At 35.7% G+C, this 20,653-nt stretch overlaps 1 protein-coding gene across 4 annotated transcripts in view; it reads right to left on the bottom strand.

The window, feature by feature from the left end:
• LOC131044844 (uncharacterized) overlaps positions 1-20,653 on the bottom strand; it is a 201,678-nt gene that overhangs the window by 171,813 nt on the left and 9,212 nt on the right. For 2 of the 4 annotated variants that reach the window (XM_057978294.2, XM_057978293.2), the window contains exons 2-3: positions 1,822-1,880; positions 284-348 (exon numbers count right to left, since the gene is read on the bottom strand). In XM_057978294.2, coding sequence (XP_057834277.2) covers positions 284-348; positions 1,822-1,880 — 124 coding nt within the window. The remainder of the gene's footprint in view (positions 1-283; positions 349-1,821; positions 1,881-20,653) is intronic. The other 2 variants (XM_057978296.2, XM_057978297.2) reach the window with 2 other exon arrangements.

Below are 20,653 nucleotides of genomic sequence, written 5' to 3' on the forward strand. Positions count from 1 at the left end.
AAATTCTACTAATTTATTCAAATAGTGGAGAGAAAAATTATATTTTACATAACATTTTTGTCAAATAAATTTGCCAACATAATTTGATGTGTAACCATATGCCCTATAAACATGAAATTGTTTCACAATAAATTTCATGCTTTGGCAAAGCTATTTCAGATGTTCTGCAAGATCATTTAAGACATTTTAGAATTCCTTCATTCCCAAGCAGCCATTCTTATCAAACAAAGAATTTTGGAAATCTTGTCTCTGAGATCAGAGGAGGATAGGAGAGAAATATTACTTGAATGCAGTAACCACAGGTCCTATCCCAAATGTTGCTGCTAAAACTGTTTCTCGAAGCAATCCCTGTAACAAGAACAATAGCATTAATGCAGTAGCTTGAGGCAATGATCATGTAATTCTCACATTTAAATGGTAACATCATTCAATCAAACTTTAGAAAATGCAATAACTGGGTCTCAAAGCATGTTACACTACTTCAAACAATGAGTACAGCTAGAATTTCTACAGGACCACTCAAGTCTTTGAAGTGAGCCACTGTGTTGGAACTTGGGCTCCACTTCCCTATTCATTCTTCCTACCATTTGTCATCAATGAAGTGAATCTTCTTTGTTTAGAATTCAGTTTCAACACATAGTTTTAGCCTTTTCCAATCTCCATTCTCTATTTTTGATAGCTTTTGTTTGCAGTTATGTGGGGAATATGTGATGAGGCATTGCATTTTCTTTTTGCTCCTTTTTGTGTCTTTTTGTTGTTAAAAATATTCTTCAAGAAATTGTCTCTCTACCAATGCTCTTCTTCAATCACATGTGGAAGAACATGAGGACTCCGTTTTGAATACACAAACTAGGGAGGAGTTGAAGCCAGCTCCACAAAGCAAAGTAAGGATATTGAAAATCAACTTTTTTCAACTACATTATCAAGCATTGATTCACTTAAGAAACCAACCAAGAATAGATTATAACTTGGAAGTAGATTAAAGAAAATTATGGACCATTAGACACATAAAATAGCTTTTGCTATATAGTGAATAATAAGCACTATTCTTTAGTTATTGGAATGTTCTAGTATCTTGTCTTTTTCAACACCCTTCTCAGTTGTGTGCCCGGACTTGTCCCTATATGGGGTTTTATTTTCATACCAAACATTTTTTTGTCCAAAAAGTTGTGCTTGATGAATGTCAATAAAAATTTGAAGTTTTTCTTGAAGTATTAATTAATATACACACAAAATGCATGACTAATTCTAACGCATTAAAGAAGCCAAACAATTAGATCTCCTTTTCTTATTCTCATAGTTTTGCAAGGAGCAACATACAAAAAGCATGTGCTCTTCATCCAATTAAATAATGCTATGCATGCAAATTAAGCTTCAAATATCATGAATAATTAGCATTGTTCTTTGGTTATTAAAATGTTCTAATATCTTGTGTTATTCAAACTTTTGTTGGTTGTGTGCCCATGCTTGTCCCTTCATGAAAGTCCTTTGAGGTGTTCTTTGCACAACAAACCTTTTTTTGTCCAAAATCTTGTGCTTGATGTATGATAATAGAAATTTGAAGTTTTTTTTGATATACTAATAAATATACATTTAAAATCCATAACTAATTCTAATGCATCGAAGAAGCCGAACTATTAGATCTCATTTTCCTATTCTAATAGTTCCACAAGGAGCATCATACTACATGCATGTGCTTTTCATCTAATTTAATAATACAATGCATGCAAATTAAGCTTCAAAGAGACACAATAGTCAAGAAATGAGAAATAAATAAACATTATTGAAAACAATAAACAAAGCTTAAATTGGATATATTACCAAAATCTTGCTTATAGTTGTTGCCAAACCAACTATGCCCACATTCTTTAGCAACCTACCTACATCATTACATTAGCATTACAAAATTTTGATATTGTATAAGAATAAATAAAAAATGAAACAAATGTAGGAATTCAAACTATTTTATAAACACTGAAGCCTTTACCACGTTCAGTAAAAATTGTGATCCTCAAACAATATCTCAAAATTTTAAAATTGACTCCTCAAATGAGGTGAGCTAAACTTAACTCTGATGACAAATCCAAAGGCAACCCAGATTATGCAGGTTTGGACAATTATCTACAAGACTATTATGTAGGATTTCTTGAAAATCCAAATACAAGCCTAGATCTACATGAGTATAGATGATTACAAAAGCTACATGTAAATGTCAGCTAAAATCCAATATCAAGAATATGGAGAGATTAATATGAAATTGCTATTCAATGATAGGAAAGAGCTACAATATATAGCCTTATTTATAGATCCAATGAGAATGAGGATAAGGTATAAAACCAAAAAACAAGGGATTTCTTTAACTAAGTTTCCAAATTTGAGAAGATAAATTAAAAAGTAAAATCCCATGAAAAAATGAATTGCATGTACTCATTTATCATATCTTATCTAAAATTAAACAACTTACCTAGGTAAATTTAAATAATAAGGCAATTAAATAGTTGCACCAACACCTCCCCTTAGTTGCAACTTAGGACAAATGTGAAACATGAAATGGGTCCCATCAAGTAGACCTGATCAGGAACCCATGTATAATGATAATGCCCCTCAAAAGACAACAAGGAAAAAACTTGTACGATAAAACTCCCTCAAGAGAGGATGAAGAGAGACCATGCAGCACCCCTTCAAGTAGTCTCCTGCACCAATTGTAGATGCTTGACATAAAATGCTGAAGATAGTCCATGATTGTTGAACAACATTTCTCCCCTTGGTAAAAATAGTCAAAAGAAGTATGTAGGATATCTTCCCAATTTTATAAGGAATATGAGAAATGAAAGATCTAGATGTATGATGTCTCTAAGTTCTACTCAAGTGTAGCCATGTCAATGCCAAAAGGTGACACAACCAAATTAGGAGTTCCAAGCCTAATTAATGAAAGTGACAATCTAGGACAAATAGATGTAACACATGATTCAAAGATGCAAAAACCTACTCCAAGTGTTGCTCAAAGATGTCAAAGCTAGTGCCAAATTGTAACAAATGATAAAATGGAGAAAGAAAAGATAGGTATGAAGGTGCCCTCATGACATCTAAAGAAAATGATACAACTCCATAGGAGCTAACATCAAAAAGGAAATGAGTATCCTCAACAATGTCCTCCAAATCTACAAGATATGACTCACAAAACAAACCTACAATGTCTATCAAGTATTCATCCAAAGTAGTGATATATAAAAGATGATGAAAAAAATCCTAAAAAATCCTATTGCACTAAATCACTGGGAGCCCCATTTGAAGCAACAATGAATTTTGAAGAAGTAGAAAGGACACAGATAATCAACACGTCTCTAGAACCTTTGTTGCTAAAAGGAATTTAAGGTTCAAATGAACGTATTGTACCTCCTCAAAAATGTCCACACTAGATGCCTAATTATGAACTAAAGGAACATCAAGAGCAAAATGTGAGGATCAAGATTGAAATCCATCTTCCCACCAACAATATCTCTACTTTGCAAATCCCAAAGTCAACACTCTTCCTCGTCCCATTGTATGTCATATGATAGATGGAAAGTAGTGCTCTTCAGGGACACGTCCCCTACCTTGGTACCCCCATTTCTTGCAAGGGGCATTTCAAGAAATCAAGGATGCCTAGGAAACATCCCCTCCCCGTCCCCTTTCCATGCCCTTTTTCCGAAACATCTTCGCAATGTTTCAAAAACTCTAGAGGACGTCAAAGGATGACTAGCCACCCCTTTCAAGAAATATATTTTGTGCATATCCTAAGAACATTGTATTCCATGGAAACACTTCATGTCAATTCTCATGTGAAATCTCAATTCAAGTCTAATGTTATGTATCAAGCTTCTATAAGTATAATGTCTATGATGAATGCTTTATCAATGTCATGATATGAATATTTGAAATTTCTCTATATTTTTTAGAATTTCCCTATTTTTTAATAGAAGTCCCTTGTCCCCTAAAAAATGGCCAAAAAGCGCCCCTATACCAAAACATGTCCCGTCGTCCCCTGTTGTCCCCATCCCCAAATCTTGGGGGAGCATAGTAGAAAAGAGATTAGTTGAAAATGGTGAAACATAAAGGACAACATTGAAGGATCCCTCACCCAAGTCAAGAAGCCCTTTCCCACAAACATGCATATATTTGCTATTGCAGATTTCTCACAGCCATTGTTGTTGAATTTGTTGCTTCAAGAGAGGGAATAGGCACAATTTTAGTGTACGAATGACACTTGATAGCATTTAAAAGCATAAATATAAATCTCCATTAACGACAAAGAGTTGCTTGTCATCATGCATCCTTCAGCTAAATTTCAACTATATTAAGTTTGTGGGAGGTTTGTGGTGAAGATTGATCATGATAATTTGAAGTTCTTCCTTGGCCAACATGACTTCAATGATCAACAACAAAAATTGATGAGTAAGCTTCAAGCTTATAATTTTGATATAGAGCATGTGAAAGATAAAAAGAATGTCGTTGTTGATACTCAATCTAAAATGCCTACTCTCTACTATTATTTTTGTCAATTGGAAAGTCTCTATTATGGCAGAGTATCTTAAGAGTACATTTGCTACTAACATTTTAGATGGGAATGCAAAAGATGAAAGATGATAGATTTTTAATAGTGGATGCTCATTCTATAAAAAAGAAGAATCTTCCTAGTACTTGAGTCTAAAATGAAGGAGAAGATATCTTAAAGTTTTACATGATGCACTACTAGTTGGACATCAAAGATTCTACAAGACTTACAAACAAATAAGAGAAAGACCAAGGAGTACACAACTTACCAACTACTTAAAGAACATGTCTTTCTAGTGGGTTTCCTACAACCATTCCCTATTCCTAATTAGAAGTGGGAAAGTCTGTCCATAAATTTCATCGCAAGCCTCCCCAACGTAAATGGTAAGGATTGCATTTATGTTGTGAATAGGCTGACTAAGTGTGCACACTTACTTTGATATCCCTATAGAACTCCAATCACATAAGGTGGTAGATTTATTTTTCAAAGAGGTGTTTAGGCTACATGGGATGCTTAAAAACATTATCAATGATAGAGATGCAAGATCCTCAGTTCTTTTTGGCAAGAAATCTTTAATTTGACTAGCACAAAACTAACTCTTACCAATAGCCATCACTCTAAACAAAGGGACAGACAGAGTGAATAAGCAGGTTGAAGAGTATTTGGGAAATTGTGTTGCAAATCAGCAAGTGGTTGCTCTTAGGAGAATACTGCTATAATACCACCTGTTAATGTGTTTTTTAGCACACCTTGAACACAAAATAAAGTACCAAGTATTCTATCCTCTCTTGAACAAAGAAACCTCATATGCTAAACTTTGTGATCAAATAAGGCAACTCCAAGGTTTACAATGTGAACAATCGACTTTAATTGTGGATAGACTCAGTGTATTGATGTGATAATGCTGGTAATCACAAAGGGACTTAAGTTTTTGCTCGAACGTGGAACACTTAACTAAATTGGAAAACAAAAGACAAAAGATGAAAAGTTAAGGAAATCTAAGCTAACACCTAACAATGCAAGAAATCATTGCTGACTTACTGAAACCAAACCAAGATTTGCTTCACCATAAGGAAACAACTACACAAAGATGGTGCAATCTCTTAAGCGTAAGCGAATGATTTTCAAACCAAGATTTGCTTCACCAAACCAAACCAAGATTTGCTTCACCATAAGGAAACAACTACACAAAGATGGTGCAATCTCCTGAGGGTAAGCAAATGATTTTCATATGACTTAATGTAATGCCCCCACTTTGAAATATAATTTAATAATAAATAATGATAATAATATTAAAATACAAAAGAATAAAAATATAATTTAAATTAAAATATAAAATAATATAGTTAAATATAATTAAAATTTAATTAAGTTAATGAATGGTCAAAAGACATGAAATGAAAAGTTGTGACTCCCTCAAACATTAGATATAAAAGGGAGAAGATAACCTCATTTGAGGGGGATAATTTGGGAATCAAAAGTGCAGATATGGTTTAAATAAGAAGTGCAGAACTGATTGTGAAAGGTTGTGTCCCTTTCAAAGGATAGAAATAATAAAGAGTCGCACTCTTTTAAAGGGTGCTAAGGGTGAAGGGTGTGTCTCTTGCCAAAGGGCATACATGATGAAGAGGTGTGACTCTCCCTCACATTGGAGGATATAAAGTGGAGAAGTTTTCATTTGAGAAGTGGGGATCCATGGAATAGAAAAAAATATATGAAGCATCAGAAGCAGATTTAGAAGCAGACCTAAGTCAGAATTATAAGAAAATCTGGAAGAATGATATGAACATTTATCAAAGAGATCAGAACACAAATACAAATCTGCGAATAGTAATAAAGCAGGCATTGAAGGAAAAGAAGAGGAACTATTAAATCAATAACCAGAGAATCAGACTTGATGGAATAGAAAAGATTTTCACACACACACACACACTAATATATCTGAGTATAGGCAGCAGATCAGATTGATATAAACAACAGGCCTGTGCATTTAAATAGGGAAACAACATCAAACTAAATCTGTCCAAATTAGCACAATAGACTGAAAATAGACAACCTGCAATAATTCTACAAGTATATTGGGCAAAATTTAGTGTCCTCCCAAAAGGGGACATTACAAGTGGTATCAGAGCATGTTCCTGTCAACCTAGGAAGGGCCCTAGTTAATGCAATTGAGTCAGCGAGCCGTAAGAACTTTAGAAAGAGAGAAAAAGAAAACCTCTTTAGCCATGGAACGAGAATTTAGATACTTTATGGAAAAAACTGCCCAAGCACTCCAAAACATCACATCAACTATAAATGATCTCAAATCAAATCACGAAAAATAGAAAGGACAGCTCACCAAGCCCATCAAAAGGAAATGACAGAGCTACCCAAGAATCTACCCATAGAACCAATATGCACTCTTTTTTGATTGGAGAAGAAACCCCTGAAGATGATGGAGGAACTCATATCCCTAGGTTAAGGGAGCTTGCCGTAGAATATGCAAGATTGAACCCTGAAATCAGGAGGAGCATTCCCTTTTCTGAATATTGTAGAGCAGATTCTAGTAGGGGTCATAAAGAGAGGAAAGCCCAACCTAACCGTGAGATACAAAGCAAAGTAGGAAAGCTAACCATTCCCAACTTTGATGGAACCGGGAAAGTTACAACCCGGTCATGGCTTCAAAAATTGGAGACCTACCTTTCTCTTTGCCCTATGAAGGAGAAGGATGCCATAACATTAGCTATATTACACTTGGAGGGTACAACCCATGAATGGTGGCATAATGGTCTCATCACACAAGACCACAAAAATATCAAAACATATGACACTTTTAAAGAGAGGTTCATTGAAAGGTTTGACCACACTCATCCCCAAAAGCACTTCAAAGATCTTATGAGGATTAGACAAAAAGGGACCCTTGAGGAGTACATTTCAGAATTCCAGAGGCTAGCTATTATGGTCCCTAGAATATCCGAGGACAGACTTATCTACCTATTCATAGAAGGATTGAATGATGCAACCCAAGGGCTAGTAAGCGCCTTTGAACCTCCTACTCTCCAAAGGGCAATTCTTAAGGCCACAAGACTCGACTCTGCCCAAAAAAGTCACCACAAGAGAGTACCACCAAAAGATAGTCATTTTGAAGAAGAAGATGCACGCAAGAAACCATATCTTTCTTACAATGATCGGGAGGAATTGAAGAAAAAGGGCCTTTGCTTCGATTGCAAAGAGAAGTGGAAAGAAGGTCACACCTACAGCCGAGATCCAAGGAAGGACAATATAAGGAGAAAATGTTATGTATGCCATAAATAATGGAATACCGATCATCAATGCCAAGCCAGAGATGAATTAAAGAAGAAGAGTTTATGTTTCAAATGCAAAGAACCATGGAACTATAACCATCAATGCAAAAGAGGACAAATACATATGATAGAAGAAGACTATGGTGGAGAAACATCCAGCAAGAAAACAAGGTACTCTTAGTGAGTGTCAGGGCACTCTTAGTGAGTGCTAGGAACATTCTCAGTGAATGTTTGGGGCACTCTTAGCAAGTGCCAAGAGCATTCTTAGTGAGTGCTAAGGACATTCTTAGTGAATGTAGAGGATACTCTTAGTGAGTGTCAAGAACCTAACAATATGTGTTTTTGTGTGTATGCTTTGTGTTTGCATGTGTTTGCTCCGTGTTTTGTGTGTATTCTTTGTGTTTGTTTCATATCTGATGTATTTTCAGCATGTTTATTACATGTGTATTTTCAAAGCCATTTCATATTAAGAATCATTTTGAGCACTCCATGATCATTGCTTGAGGACAAGCAATCTTGAGTGGGGGAGACTGTAATGCCCCCACTTTGAAATATAATTTAATAATAAATAATAATAATAATATTAAAATACAAAAGAATAAAAATATAATTTAAATTAAAATATAAAATAATATAGTTAAATATAATTAAAATTTAAATAAGTTAATGAATGGTCAAAAGACATGAAATGAAAAGTTGTGACTCCCTCAAACATGAGATATAAAAGGGAGAAGATAACCTCATTTGAGGGGGATAATTTGGGAATCAAAAGTGCAGATATGGTTTAAATAAGAAGTGCAGAACTGATTGTGAAAGGTTGTGTCCCTTTCAAAGGATAGAAATAATAAAGAGTCACACTCTTTTAACGGGTGCTAAGGGTGAAGGGTGTGTCTCTTGCCAAAGGGCGTACATGATGAAGAGGCGTGACTCTCCCTCACATTGGAGGATATAAAGTGGAGAAGTTTTCATTTGAGAAGTAGGGATCAATGGAATAGAAAAAAATATCAGAAGCAGATTTAGAAGCAGACCTAAGTCAGAATTATAAGAAAATATGGAAGAATGATATGAACATTTATCAAAGAGATCAGAACACAAATACAAATTTGCGAATAGTAATAAAGCAAGCATTGAAGGAAAAGAAAAGGAAATATTAAATCAATAACCAGAGAATCAGACTTGATGGAATAGAAAGGATTTTCACACACACACACACATATATCTGAGCATAGGCAGCAGATCAGATTGATATAAACAACAGGCCTGTGCATTTAAAGAGGGAAACAACATCAAACTAAATCTGTCCAAATTAGCACAATAGACTGAAAATAGACAACCTGCAATAATTCTACAAGTATATTGGGCAAAATTTAGTGTCCTCCCAAAAGGGGACATTACAGTTATGCACATCAACACCATGAACAATGGGCATAGAGTAATTGAACCATGAACCATGCACTACAATTTGCAATCAACAAATTCCATATGGTAATGAGCATAAAGGTTTCACCATTAATCAACAAATTCAACTAATTCAACTAATTCAATTCCATGTAAACAAATCTAAACTTGAGAAGTAGAAACCATGCAACATGTTAAAACAACACATAAAATCCACCATATCTTCGATGAAATCATATGTTTATTCCAACATAGCCTTGGCAACAATCTCTAGTCTTTTCCACGTAATGCTATTCTAACTCCTAACTATCGATTGTCTATTCACCTTTACAAATGAGAAGGCAACGCCTTATATAGAGGTCTTAATTACAAATGAATGGCCATGATTGATTTGAAACCAATGGTTGATATAATTCAAGGAAAATCCTAATTAGTGATATTTGAAACCAATGGTTGATATAATCCACCATATCTTCGATGAAATCATATGTTTATTCCAGCATAGCCTTGGCAACAATCTCTAGTCTTTTCCTCCTATTGCTATTCTAACTCCTAACTATCAATTGTCTATTCACCTTTACAAATGAGAAGGCAACGCCTTATATAGAGGTCTTAATTACAAATGAATGGCCATGATTGATTTGAAACCAATGGTTGATATAATTCAAGGAAAATCCTAATTAGTGATATTTGAAACCAATGGTTGATATAATTCAAGGAAAATCCTAAGTTGAAGGAGTATGCAGAAACAAAAAATGAATAGTTGGAAATAACAGAAAGTAAATTTATTGTAAAAGCAACTGCTTTATTGTAGGATTACTTGTGGACCCAGTTTAATGCAATTCAAAAGGGGGCGACAAGTTAGTTATTTCCCAACTACCATATTCACCTTTTTGTGCCTCGAGCCTAGTGAAATTTGTCCTCTAGTAAAATTAATTGAAAACAGTTGTAGGTAGCTAAAAGGGTGGTTGAAGGTTATTGAAATCATTAACCAGAAAGTTGTTAGGGCTTCTAGAAGGCAAATCAAAGCCATTGGATGAATGAAATCTTGGCCACTGATCCAAAATGTAAAATTTATAAAAGGCCAGTGCCTCTCTCATTGTAAGAAGTTAGAGGGTTAGAATTTTAAAAAGCTAGCAGGCTAGATATAGCTATAACTGGGAGTAGAAGTACAATAAAGTAGAAACTGCTGGACAAAAATTGTTGTAATGACAATTGAAGCAAGTGAATAAAAATTGAAGCATGGTATTTTACCCTTTGTTTTCTTTTGTTGACATGGTTTCTTTTCATCAAATTAGCTAATGTTCAGTGATTTTAATGGTGAAGTGTGAGGGCATTGGATCGATTTCAAGTTCATACCATTGGAGGCTTGCTAATTGTAGGTCTCTATGCATGTTTAGTCTAAATCTATTGTTGCTCGTAGTTCAACTATGAATGTTTGTTTCAGATTGTGCCAACATTGTTTCCCTTGGACTTTGCACTATTCCTGTGGAGTTGTGAGTATAACTTTGACTAAGTAGGAACTAGTTTATTCAAAATCTGTCTACCTACAACACTAACCGTTATTGTCATTGTCCCTAGGATCTCTAAACCCTATCCTTTTGCTTTTATTTTCCTAGTTTGAGAATCAAAGCATCACCAGATGCAGGCCAGCTTGTAGAATGCATAAGTCCCCTCGTGTTTACCAGCAATACACATCAACCGCTGAGTTATCCCAAGCAAGTCAAGACCTGACAGTCCAAACAGCATTAGGGATTTCCTTATTCAAGAGAGGATAGGATACACTCGGCATTTTATTATGTGTTGACCAAAAGCAGCAATTTTCGCCATCAACAGACTATTCAAGAGTTGTTGGATGCAGAGCACATATGGCCTAGTTGTAGTCCTTTCGCTTCTTCTATTGTCTTGATGAAGGATGGTACTATGAGGATGTGCATAGATTATCATAAACTTAATAAGAAGACCATCAAGAACAAGTATCCTATTTTGCGTATTGATGAGTTATTGGATGAGCTACATGGAGCGATCTACTTTTCCAAAATAGAACTTCAATCAAGATACCATCAAATATGAGTTCAGGAGCAGGATGTGCACAAAACAACATTCAGATGCCACTATGAACATTTTGAGTATTTGGTAATGCCCTTGGGATTATCAAATGCTCCAGCTAAATTTCAGTTTGTATGAACCATGTGTTCAACAAGCAATTGTGGAAGTTTGTGTCGGTTTTCTTTGATGACATCCTAGTATATAGCAAGACGTGGGAGGAGCATCTTTGGCACCTTGATGAGGTATTGAGTATTTTGGCAACTAATTCCCTTTTTGCAAAAGCTTCTAAGTGTGAGTTTGGCATGATCAATCTATTGTATCTCGAATATGTCATTGGGAATGGTGGAGTGAAGGCACATAGGGAGAAGATTCAGGCTATACTTGATTGGCCACCACAGAAGAACATGTCACAATTGAGGGGCTTCATTGGTATATGCACATACTATAGATGGTTTGTGAAGGGTTTTTCTTCATTAACCGCTCCTTTGATAGACTTGACCAAGACAGATACTTTTGTTTGGATGGATGAGTCTCAAGAGATTGTGGATCATCTTCAGAAGGTAATGAGTACTTGTCCTATTTTGGCTTAACCGTATTTCTCTAAACCTTTTGTACTTGAATGTGATGCATCCAGTATTGATATTGGGGCTGTTTTGATGTAAGACAAGCATCCCATTGCTTATGAGAGCTATAAATTGAATGAAGTTGAAAGAAGGTTCTCTACATATAATAAGGAGATGTTGGCAATCATGCACTAACTTGAGAAATTTCGTCAATATCTTTTGGGCAGCAAATTTATTGTGAGGACTGATCATAATAGTCTCATATATTTCATGGAGCAGAAAGGTTTGAATGAAAGACAGCAACGTTGGGTAAGTAAGTAACAAGGATATGATTTTGACATTAAATTTGTGAATGGAAAAATTAAAATGTGGTTGTTGATGCATTGTCTAGAAATCCTACATTTTGTTCACTTTCTTAAATTTCAGCCTCTTGGAAGTATCACATATTAGCAGAATATGCAAAAAAATCAGCATGCTTGTGATGTTCTAGATGATAGAATTGATGATGATAAGTATAAAGTGCTGAATGATATCATCTACTACAAGGATAGAATCTATTTGGTGCCCGAAAGTAAGTTTAAACATAAGATTCTTATTGTTGTTCATAATAATCAGCTTGCTGGTCATTTTGGCTATCTAAGACATACAAGTACATTCGTGAAAGATTTTCATGGAAAGATGAATGGTAAGGACTGTATTTTTGTTGTGGTGGACAAACTTACTAAATATGCTCATTTTATGCCTATGCCTTTTGAATTTAAAGCACCACTAGTTGCTTGTTTTTTTTCTGTGCAAATTTTCAGACTTCATGGAGTGCCAAAGAGGATTGTAAGTGATAGGGACCACACATTCATCAGCATTTTTCGGCAACAATTGGTGAAGTTGGCTGGAACAGAACTTGATCATAGCACTAGTTATCATTCTCAAATGGATGGTCAAACTGAAATCGTAAACAAGTGGCTTGGAGGTTATTTAAGGAACTACATTTCGGAACAGCAAAAAGCATGGGCAAAATGGTTACATTTGGCAGAATTTTGTTGTAACACATATCACATGAGCATTGGCATGACCCCTTTCAAATCATTGTATGGCTATGAGGCTTCTACATTTGTAGATTTCGTTCTTTCTGATTCTAGAGCTCCAAAAGCTCTTGAGTGGGCTAAAGAAAATCAAGACATCATTAAAGCGCTCAAAGAGAATATTCAGATTGCACAGGAACAACAGAAGAAATATGCTGATTGCCATCGAGTTGAGAGGTCTTTTGAGGTGGGAGACTTAGTATTTGTGCATCTTCAACCTTATAGACAATCTTCCTTGAAGGTAAGTGGGGACGAAAAACTTAAACCCATATTTTATGGGCCTTTCATGGTAACTAAGAGAATTGGTGAAATAGCATATGAGCTGGAGCTGCCATCTACAAGCAAGATTCACAATGTATTCCATGTGTCATATCTCAAAAAAGCACTTGGACAACATGTGACACCTTCTACAGAATTGCCTCCCATGGATGAAGAGGGTAAATTGATACTTATTCCAAAAACAATTTTGTAAGGGAGAAAAGGTTGAGGAATAAAGTAATTTTTGAATATCTTATCAAATGGAAAAACTTGCCTTTGGAGCATGCAACATGGGAAGGAGAGGAGATTCTTAAGCATCCTAGTCTTCAAATGCTTGAGGGCAAGCATTCTTTGGGTGGGAAGGACTGTGATATCCCCAACTCAAATCGAGACAATTAGCAGCAATGTGGCTGTCCTTTCCTTGGATTACCCAAGAGAAAGAGGACATGGAGATTGGGTAAGAAATGAAGTCCTTGGCTTGTTCTAAATTCTAATTCTAAGTTTAATACACATCTTTTTATGCAACTTAAGTGAACTTAAGTTATTTTAAGGGAACTTTAGTTATTTTTAATTGGGCACATCTTTTTAGGAAACTTAAAGTGATGCCTAGCCATGGGACTTGAGTTGTCCCCTTTTTATGTACTTAAGTGACATTTTAAAAACATGTGACAATTTGCGTAAGGGAGTGTCCAGCTTCTAGGAGCTGATAGGAGCAGATTTTAGGGGTTTTCTATGATCCCTTGGAATAAGAGGTTAAGTTCGGAGGGTGGAGATTAAATCATATTGTTAAGAGTTGTTATATAATACCCTAAAGGATCATTTAGAGCTCATTGTGTGATGAAATTTGATGTTGTCTACTGCTGCAACTTTGCTCGAGGATTAAAACCCTTGGGTGTCCCTGATTTTGGTGACACATACAGGCTCTCCCTAGTCAAAAGAGTGTGTTTCGGTGGAAGAAATATGGTTTGTCAAACCCTAGCACATTGTTTATTTTGGGCTGTGAGAATTCATCAGGTTTGGAGGCCAATTTGAGGTCAATATTGTTAATGCATGATAGCTTCGGTAAGATAAATGATTGAATGAGAGATAAATGAAGTCTCTCATTCAATCATTTATCATATCCATAATTATGATGAAAACCTTCAAGCAATTAATTCTTCATTTGATAGCCACTCTACATTTGCATATAATTAACCTATTCAGTTCGATCAAATCCTTAACATCGATAATCATACTATATCATTGTTTATGTTCATCGATTACTAAATCATGCTAATGCATTCCGATTTGTATCGATTAACATAATTGATAATAAACGCATTCCGATTTGTATCGATTAACATAATTGATAATAAACAAATGATTAATCGAACACCGATTGATATCAGGTTATATGTGCACCGATTGATATCGGGTTATATGTGCACCGATTAATATCAGGTGGCATGATAAAGTTACACCGATAGTTATCGGTTGTTAAGCATACACCAATAGTTATCGGCTGTTAAGGTTAAGCATGCGCCGATAGTTATCGGCTGTTAAGATTATGCATACACCGATAGTTATCTGGTGTTAAAGTATAAACATATACCGGTTGGCATTGGTAATTAATATGCATTGTTTGTTATTAACAAAGAGGCACGATCAAGTAATGTCTTGATCGGTCATGACCGATCAAGGCATTGCTTGATCGTACCCTGCTTGTTATATATATATATATATATATATATATATATATATATATATATATATATATATATATATATATATATCGAATGGCATTCGTGAGAAAGGACATAGACAACAACAAATGCTCCTCTCACCTGCCACACAAAAGAAGATAGTTAGATTCATATGTTAATTCAGCAATATATAGAACAAGATAATATTAAATAGAATATAAGTTGAATATTGAATGTAAATTGAACATCATTTACATGGTATCAGAGCTATAGTTAAATCGAACCTGAGGCTGTTCAATTTTACGTAAAATTTAAATCAAGCATATATTCAAAATCACAATCCTATCAATGGCTAGCGCTATCAAATTTGAAGACAGGCTTGCAGGAGGTGATGACTTCTCCGCATGGAAATTCAGAATTCAAATGATTCTAAAAGAAAATAAAGTTGAATCATTTGTAAAGACTGAAACTGAAGAACCTGAGACTGAACCTGACAAAGCAATTTGGAGAGAAGGAAATGATAAGGCTATCAAAATAATAGTTGATGGGGTAAGGAACAACATAATGCCCATTATAAGGAAACATGAAACAGCCTTCAACTTGTTCAAAGCAATTGAAGACACTTTTGAGATATCTAATGCCAGTAGAACCTTGGCTCTAAAAAGAGAAATAAATCACATAGCCATGATAAAAGGAGAATCAGTCAATGCCTACTTCATGCGAATATCTGCCCTAAGGGATGAACTGGCAACCCTTGGATATGAGATCCAAAGCAAAGCATTAACCCTCATTGCTCTAGATGGATTGCCCAGCATATGGGAAACATTCGTCCAAGGCATCAGTGCAAGGGATAACTTCCCAAAATTCGATAGGCTAAAGGCTGACTGTCTTCAAGAGGAATCAAGGCAAAATAAGAAAGGGATCAAATAGAAGAATGTAGATGAAGATCTTCAAGTTCTTAATACGAACTCAAATAAGAAAGGCAAGCAGAAGCAATTCAAGAAGAGAAAAGGTCGTCACGGCAAGAACACCTTCAAAAAGGACCTCTCTCAAATTCAGTGTTACAAATGTGACAAATTTGGGCACTATGTTGCCAAATGTCTAGAAAGAGCTAAACAGGCCACATTTGCCAAAACAGGAAAATCCAAAAGAGAAGAGGACTCCGAGAAGTATGTACTCTATTCAGCACTCACAAATCAAGCATCAAATAAAGTGAACTCCTAGGTGATCGACAGTGGCTCATTCAGACACATCACAAGATTCAAAGAAGTACTAGACTCAATGAAAGAGGAAAATGATGAGGAAGTAACTATCGGAGATGACTCTACACACCCTGTCAAAGGAGTTGGAACCTACACCATCAAACTAAAGTCGGGTGTATCATTACAACTTAGAGGAGTGCTATATGTTCCAGGATTCAAGAGAAATCTAGTCTCAATATTAGCACTGGAGGACAATGGATACAGAGTAACCTTCATGGACAACAAAGTATTGGCTTGGCCAAAGAACTCATCCATCAAGAAAGCTAAAACAATTTGTCAAAGACAAGGCTATTTGTATGAGCTATGTACAGAGCCCAACTTAGCCCTAATTCATGAGACCACAGATGCCAATGAAATCTGGCATAGAAGACTAGGCCGCCTAAATTTTAGAGCTTTATCATCAATGGGAAACCTTGTCACAGGTCTACCTAAGTTAAAGCAATATCATTCAGGGGCATGCACGGGATGTGCCCTAGGTAAAAATACTAAGGGTGCTTTTTAGAATAATACTAGGAAAACAAGTAAAATATTAGAGTTAGTTCATTCAGATGTATGTGGACCTATGTCCATGCCTTCATTGGGGGGATTTTTGTATTATGTAATATTTGTTGATGACTACTCTAGGAAAACTTGGATCTACTTTCTGAAATGTAAAGAGTCAGAAGAGATCCTTAATAAGTTTAAAGAATTCAAATCACTAACAGAGAACTACTCAGAAAATAAAATTAAAACCCTAAGAACCGACAATGGGGGGGGAATACACATCAGAAATATTTAAAGAGTTTTGTAAAAATTCAAGGATTAAGAGGGAGTTAACAATACCTTATAACCCTCAAGAAAATGGGATAGCTGAAAGGAAAAACAGGACAATAGTTGAAGCTGCCAAAGCTATGATTCTTGATCAGAATCTAAAAATCAATCTTTGGGCAGAAGCAACTAGCACTGCTGTATATATTCAAAACAGATGTCCCCACTCTCACCTTGAAGATAAGACCCCTGAGGAAGTCTTTACTAAATCAAAACCTGATATTAGCCACCTTAGGATATTTGGATGCCCTGTCTATATTCATGTACCTAGGGAGAAAAGATTAAAACTAGAGCCTTCTGAAAAAAGGGGAACCTTTGTAGGATATAGTGAAACCTCCAAGACATATAGGATCTATATACCTGGTCAAGAGAATATTGAACTAAGCAAGGATGTGATCTTTGAAGAAGACTTAGCCTTCAAAAGAGCCCAAAGCTCTCTAGACCTTGAATTCTATATCCCCAACCCTAGCATAGATAGAGATCCTTCTCCTGAGCTTCAGAGGGAGAATCCTGAGGAAACTATAAGTGAAACTCAAAGTCCACCAAGAGAAAACCTCAAGAAAAGACCACTATGGGCCACCAAAACTGTGGCAGAAACTCAAAAGTTTGTTGCTCCTCCAGGAACCTTCAGGGAAAGCAAATGGCCTAATAAATTCACTAGCTATGTTGCCCTTATGAATGATCTCTCTAAAGCCAAACCAAACAATGTATCAGAGGCTCTTGAACATCAAGTATGGAAGGATGCCATGTCTGAAGAGTATCAGTCCATTATGAAAAATGATGTTTGGGAGATTGTTCCTAGGCCAACTAAGAAATCTATTGTTTCATCTAAATGGCTTTTTAAGATCAAACATGCTGCAGACGGTGGTATTGAAAAACACAAGGCTAGATTTGTACCTAGAGGGTTCTCTCAAAGAAGGAATAGATTATGAAGAAACTTTTGCACCTGTTGCCAGATATACATCAGTAAGAGTTGTATTAGCCATTGCAGCAGCTAAGGGGTGGAAGGTACACCAAATGGATGTTAAGACAGCATTTCTAAATGGTGAGATCTCAAAAGAAGTCTACCTAGAGCAACCTGAAGGGTTTGAAATTTATGATGCAGAGTCTCATGTGTGCAGACTCAAGAAAGCTCTCTATGGGCTTAAATAGGCTCCCAGGGCCTGGTATGAAAGAATTGACACCTATCTCTCAGGACTAGGCTTCTCTAAAAATGATGCAAATCCTAATCTCTACTACAAAAGAAATAAAGGTAATATGCTAATGTTGATTTTATATGTTGATGACTTATTAATCACAGGAAATAATTATCTTATAGATCAATGCAAGAAAGATCTATCCAAAGAGTTTGATATGAAGGACTTTGGACTCCTTCATTACTTCTTAGGATTGGTATGGCAGAATTCTAACAACATTATACTAAACCAAGGAAAGTATACCTTGGATATATTGAAGAGATTCAAAATGCTAAACTGTAGGCCCATGACCTCTCCTATGGAAACCAATTTACATAAACTTAAAGAAGCAGCAGCAGAGTCACAACCCACTGACTCTACTCAATACAAACAGATGATTAGGTCCCTGATGTACCTGGTGAATACAAGACTAGATATCTGTTATGCAGTTAATGCCTGAAGCCAGTTCATGTGTGAACCTAAAGAGATACACCTGGTTGCAGTAAAGCACATCATGAGATACCTACAAGGTACTCTAAACCTTGGTCTCAAATATGAGAAAGTTGACATAAACCTCCATGGATTTACAGATTCAGATTGGGTTGGAAGTGTAACTAACAGAAAAAGCACTTCAAGGTGTTGCTTCAGTCTAGGTTCAGCCATGATATCTTGGATCAGCAGGAAGCAGTCTTCAGTAGCTCAAAGCTCCACCGAGGCAGAATACATTGCAGCTTCTATGGCTGCCCAAGAAGCAGTATGGCTTAGGAAGTTGCTTGTGGGGTTGTTTGGAGAGCCTATGAAACCCACTATTATACATTGTGACAATCAGAGCTGCATAAAACTCTCAGTAAATCCAGTGTTCCATGACAAATCCAAGCGTATTGAGATTCCATACCACTATGTGCGAGATATGGTAGACAGGAATGTAATCCAATTAGAATATGTTTGTACAGGAGATCAAACTGCAGATATTCTGACCAAAACTCTTTCCAGAGTGAAGGTTGATCACTTCAGAAAAGGTTTAGGTATGATAGAAAGGTAATTTGCTTTTTAATCTGTATTTGCATATCAATAAGATGTTTAATGTGTAAACTTCTTTGTCATGATAGGACATTTTGGATTTTGATCCCCTGAGTTCTTATCTAAGAGGTGACGATCTCTCTAGATAATGAACACTTGGATGGAGACATTATAAGGTGACGATCTTATAATGTCCAAACCAGTTATCATGTTGGATCTCTGGTGTGTCATGGCTGTCCCATGATTGTGTTGTGATAAAACATTTGTATAAAGTGTTAGTGCACATATCACAACTTGGATAAGATGAGAAGTTAATCCTTCTCATATGATTATCCTTAAGTATTGCGTGTTTAGGCAATACTGATATCACATGCTTAAGTGATATCCTGTCTTCACAAGATTGACGTGATGGACATCTATATCACGTGTTTAGGTGATACTTCATATCATGTGATTATGTGGTATGATTTTCTAGAATGTCAAATTGAGTAAAAAATGCTAACTATCATTTGAATTGTGATGCTTGAATATATTGTTTACATTTACCTTACCTAACTAAGAGGGAGTGTTAATGCATGATAGCTTCGGTAAGATAAATGATTGAATGAGAGATAAATGAAGTCTCTCATTCAATCATTTATCATATCCATAATTATGATGAAAACCTTCAAGCAATTAATTCTTCATTTGATAGCCACTCTACATTTGCATATAATTAACCTATTCAGTTCGATCAAATCCTTAACATCGATAATCATACTCTATCATTGTTTATGTTCATCGATTACTAAATTATGCTAATGCATTCCGATTTGTATCGATTAACATAATTGATAATAAACAAATGATTAATCGAACACCGATTGATATCGGGTTATATGTGCACCGATTAATATCGAGTGGCATGATAAAGTTAAACCGATAGTTATCGGTTGTTAAGCATACGCTGATAGTTATTGGCTGTTAAGGTTAAGCATACGCCGATAGTTATCGGCTGTTAAGATTATGCATACACCGATAGTCATCGGGTGTTAAAGTATAAACATATACCGGTTGGCATTGGTAATTAATATGCATTGTTTATTATTAACAAAGAGGCACGATCAAGTAATGTCTTGATCGGTCATGACCGATCAAGGCATTGCTTGATCGTACCCCGCTTGTTATATATATATATCGAATGGCATTCGTGAGAAAGGACATAGAAAACAACAAATGCTCCTCTCACCTGCCACACAAAAGAACATAGCCAGATTCATATGTTAATTCAGTAATATATAGAACAAGATAATATTAAATAGAATATAACTTGCATATTGAATGTAAATTGAACATCATTTACAAATATCAGTACTGGAGACTCGGATCTGGGAGCATTCACTGCAGCAAATCATTCATTTCTGAGTTTTTTGTGGACGACTGTTGAAGAGCATCAATTTCAGACTTAATGCTGGTCAATTTGGGAGCCCAGTTTTTGGAAGGTTGGCTAGGGTTAGGAGAAATATTCTGACCCAAATCTGGAATATTTTGGTATGATAT

This window comes from Cryptomeria japonica, chromosome 1 (assembly GCF_030272615.1).
Source record: "Cryptomeria japonica chromosome 1, Sugi_1.0, whole genome shotgun sequence".
NCBI lineage: Eukaryota > Viridiplantae > Streptophyta > Pinopsida > Cupressales > Cupressaceae > Cryptomeria > Cryptomeria japonica.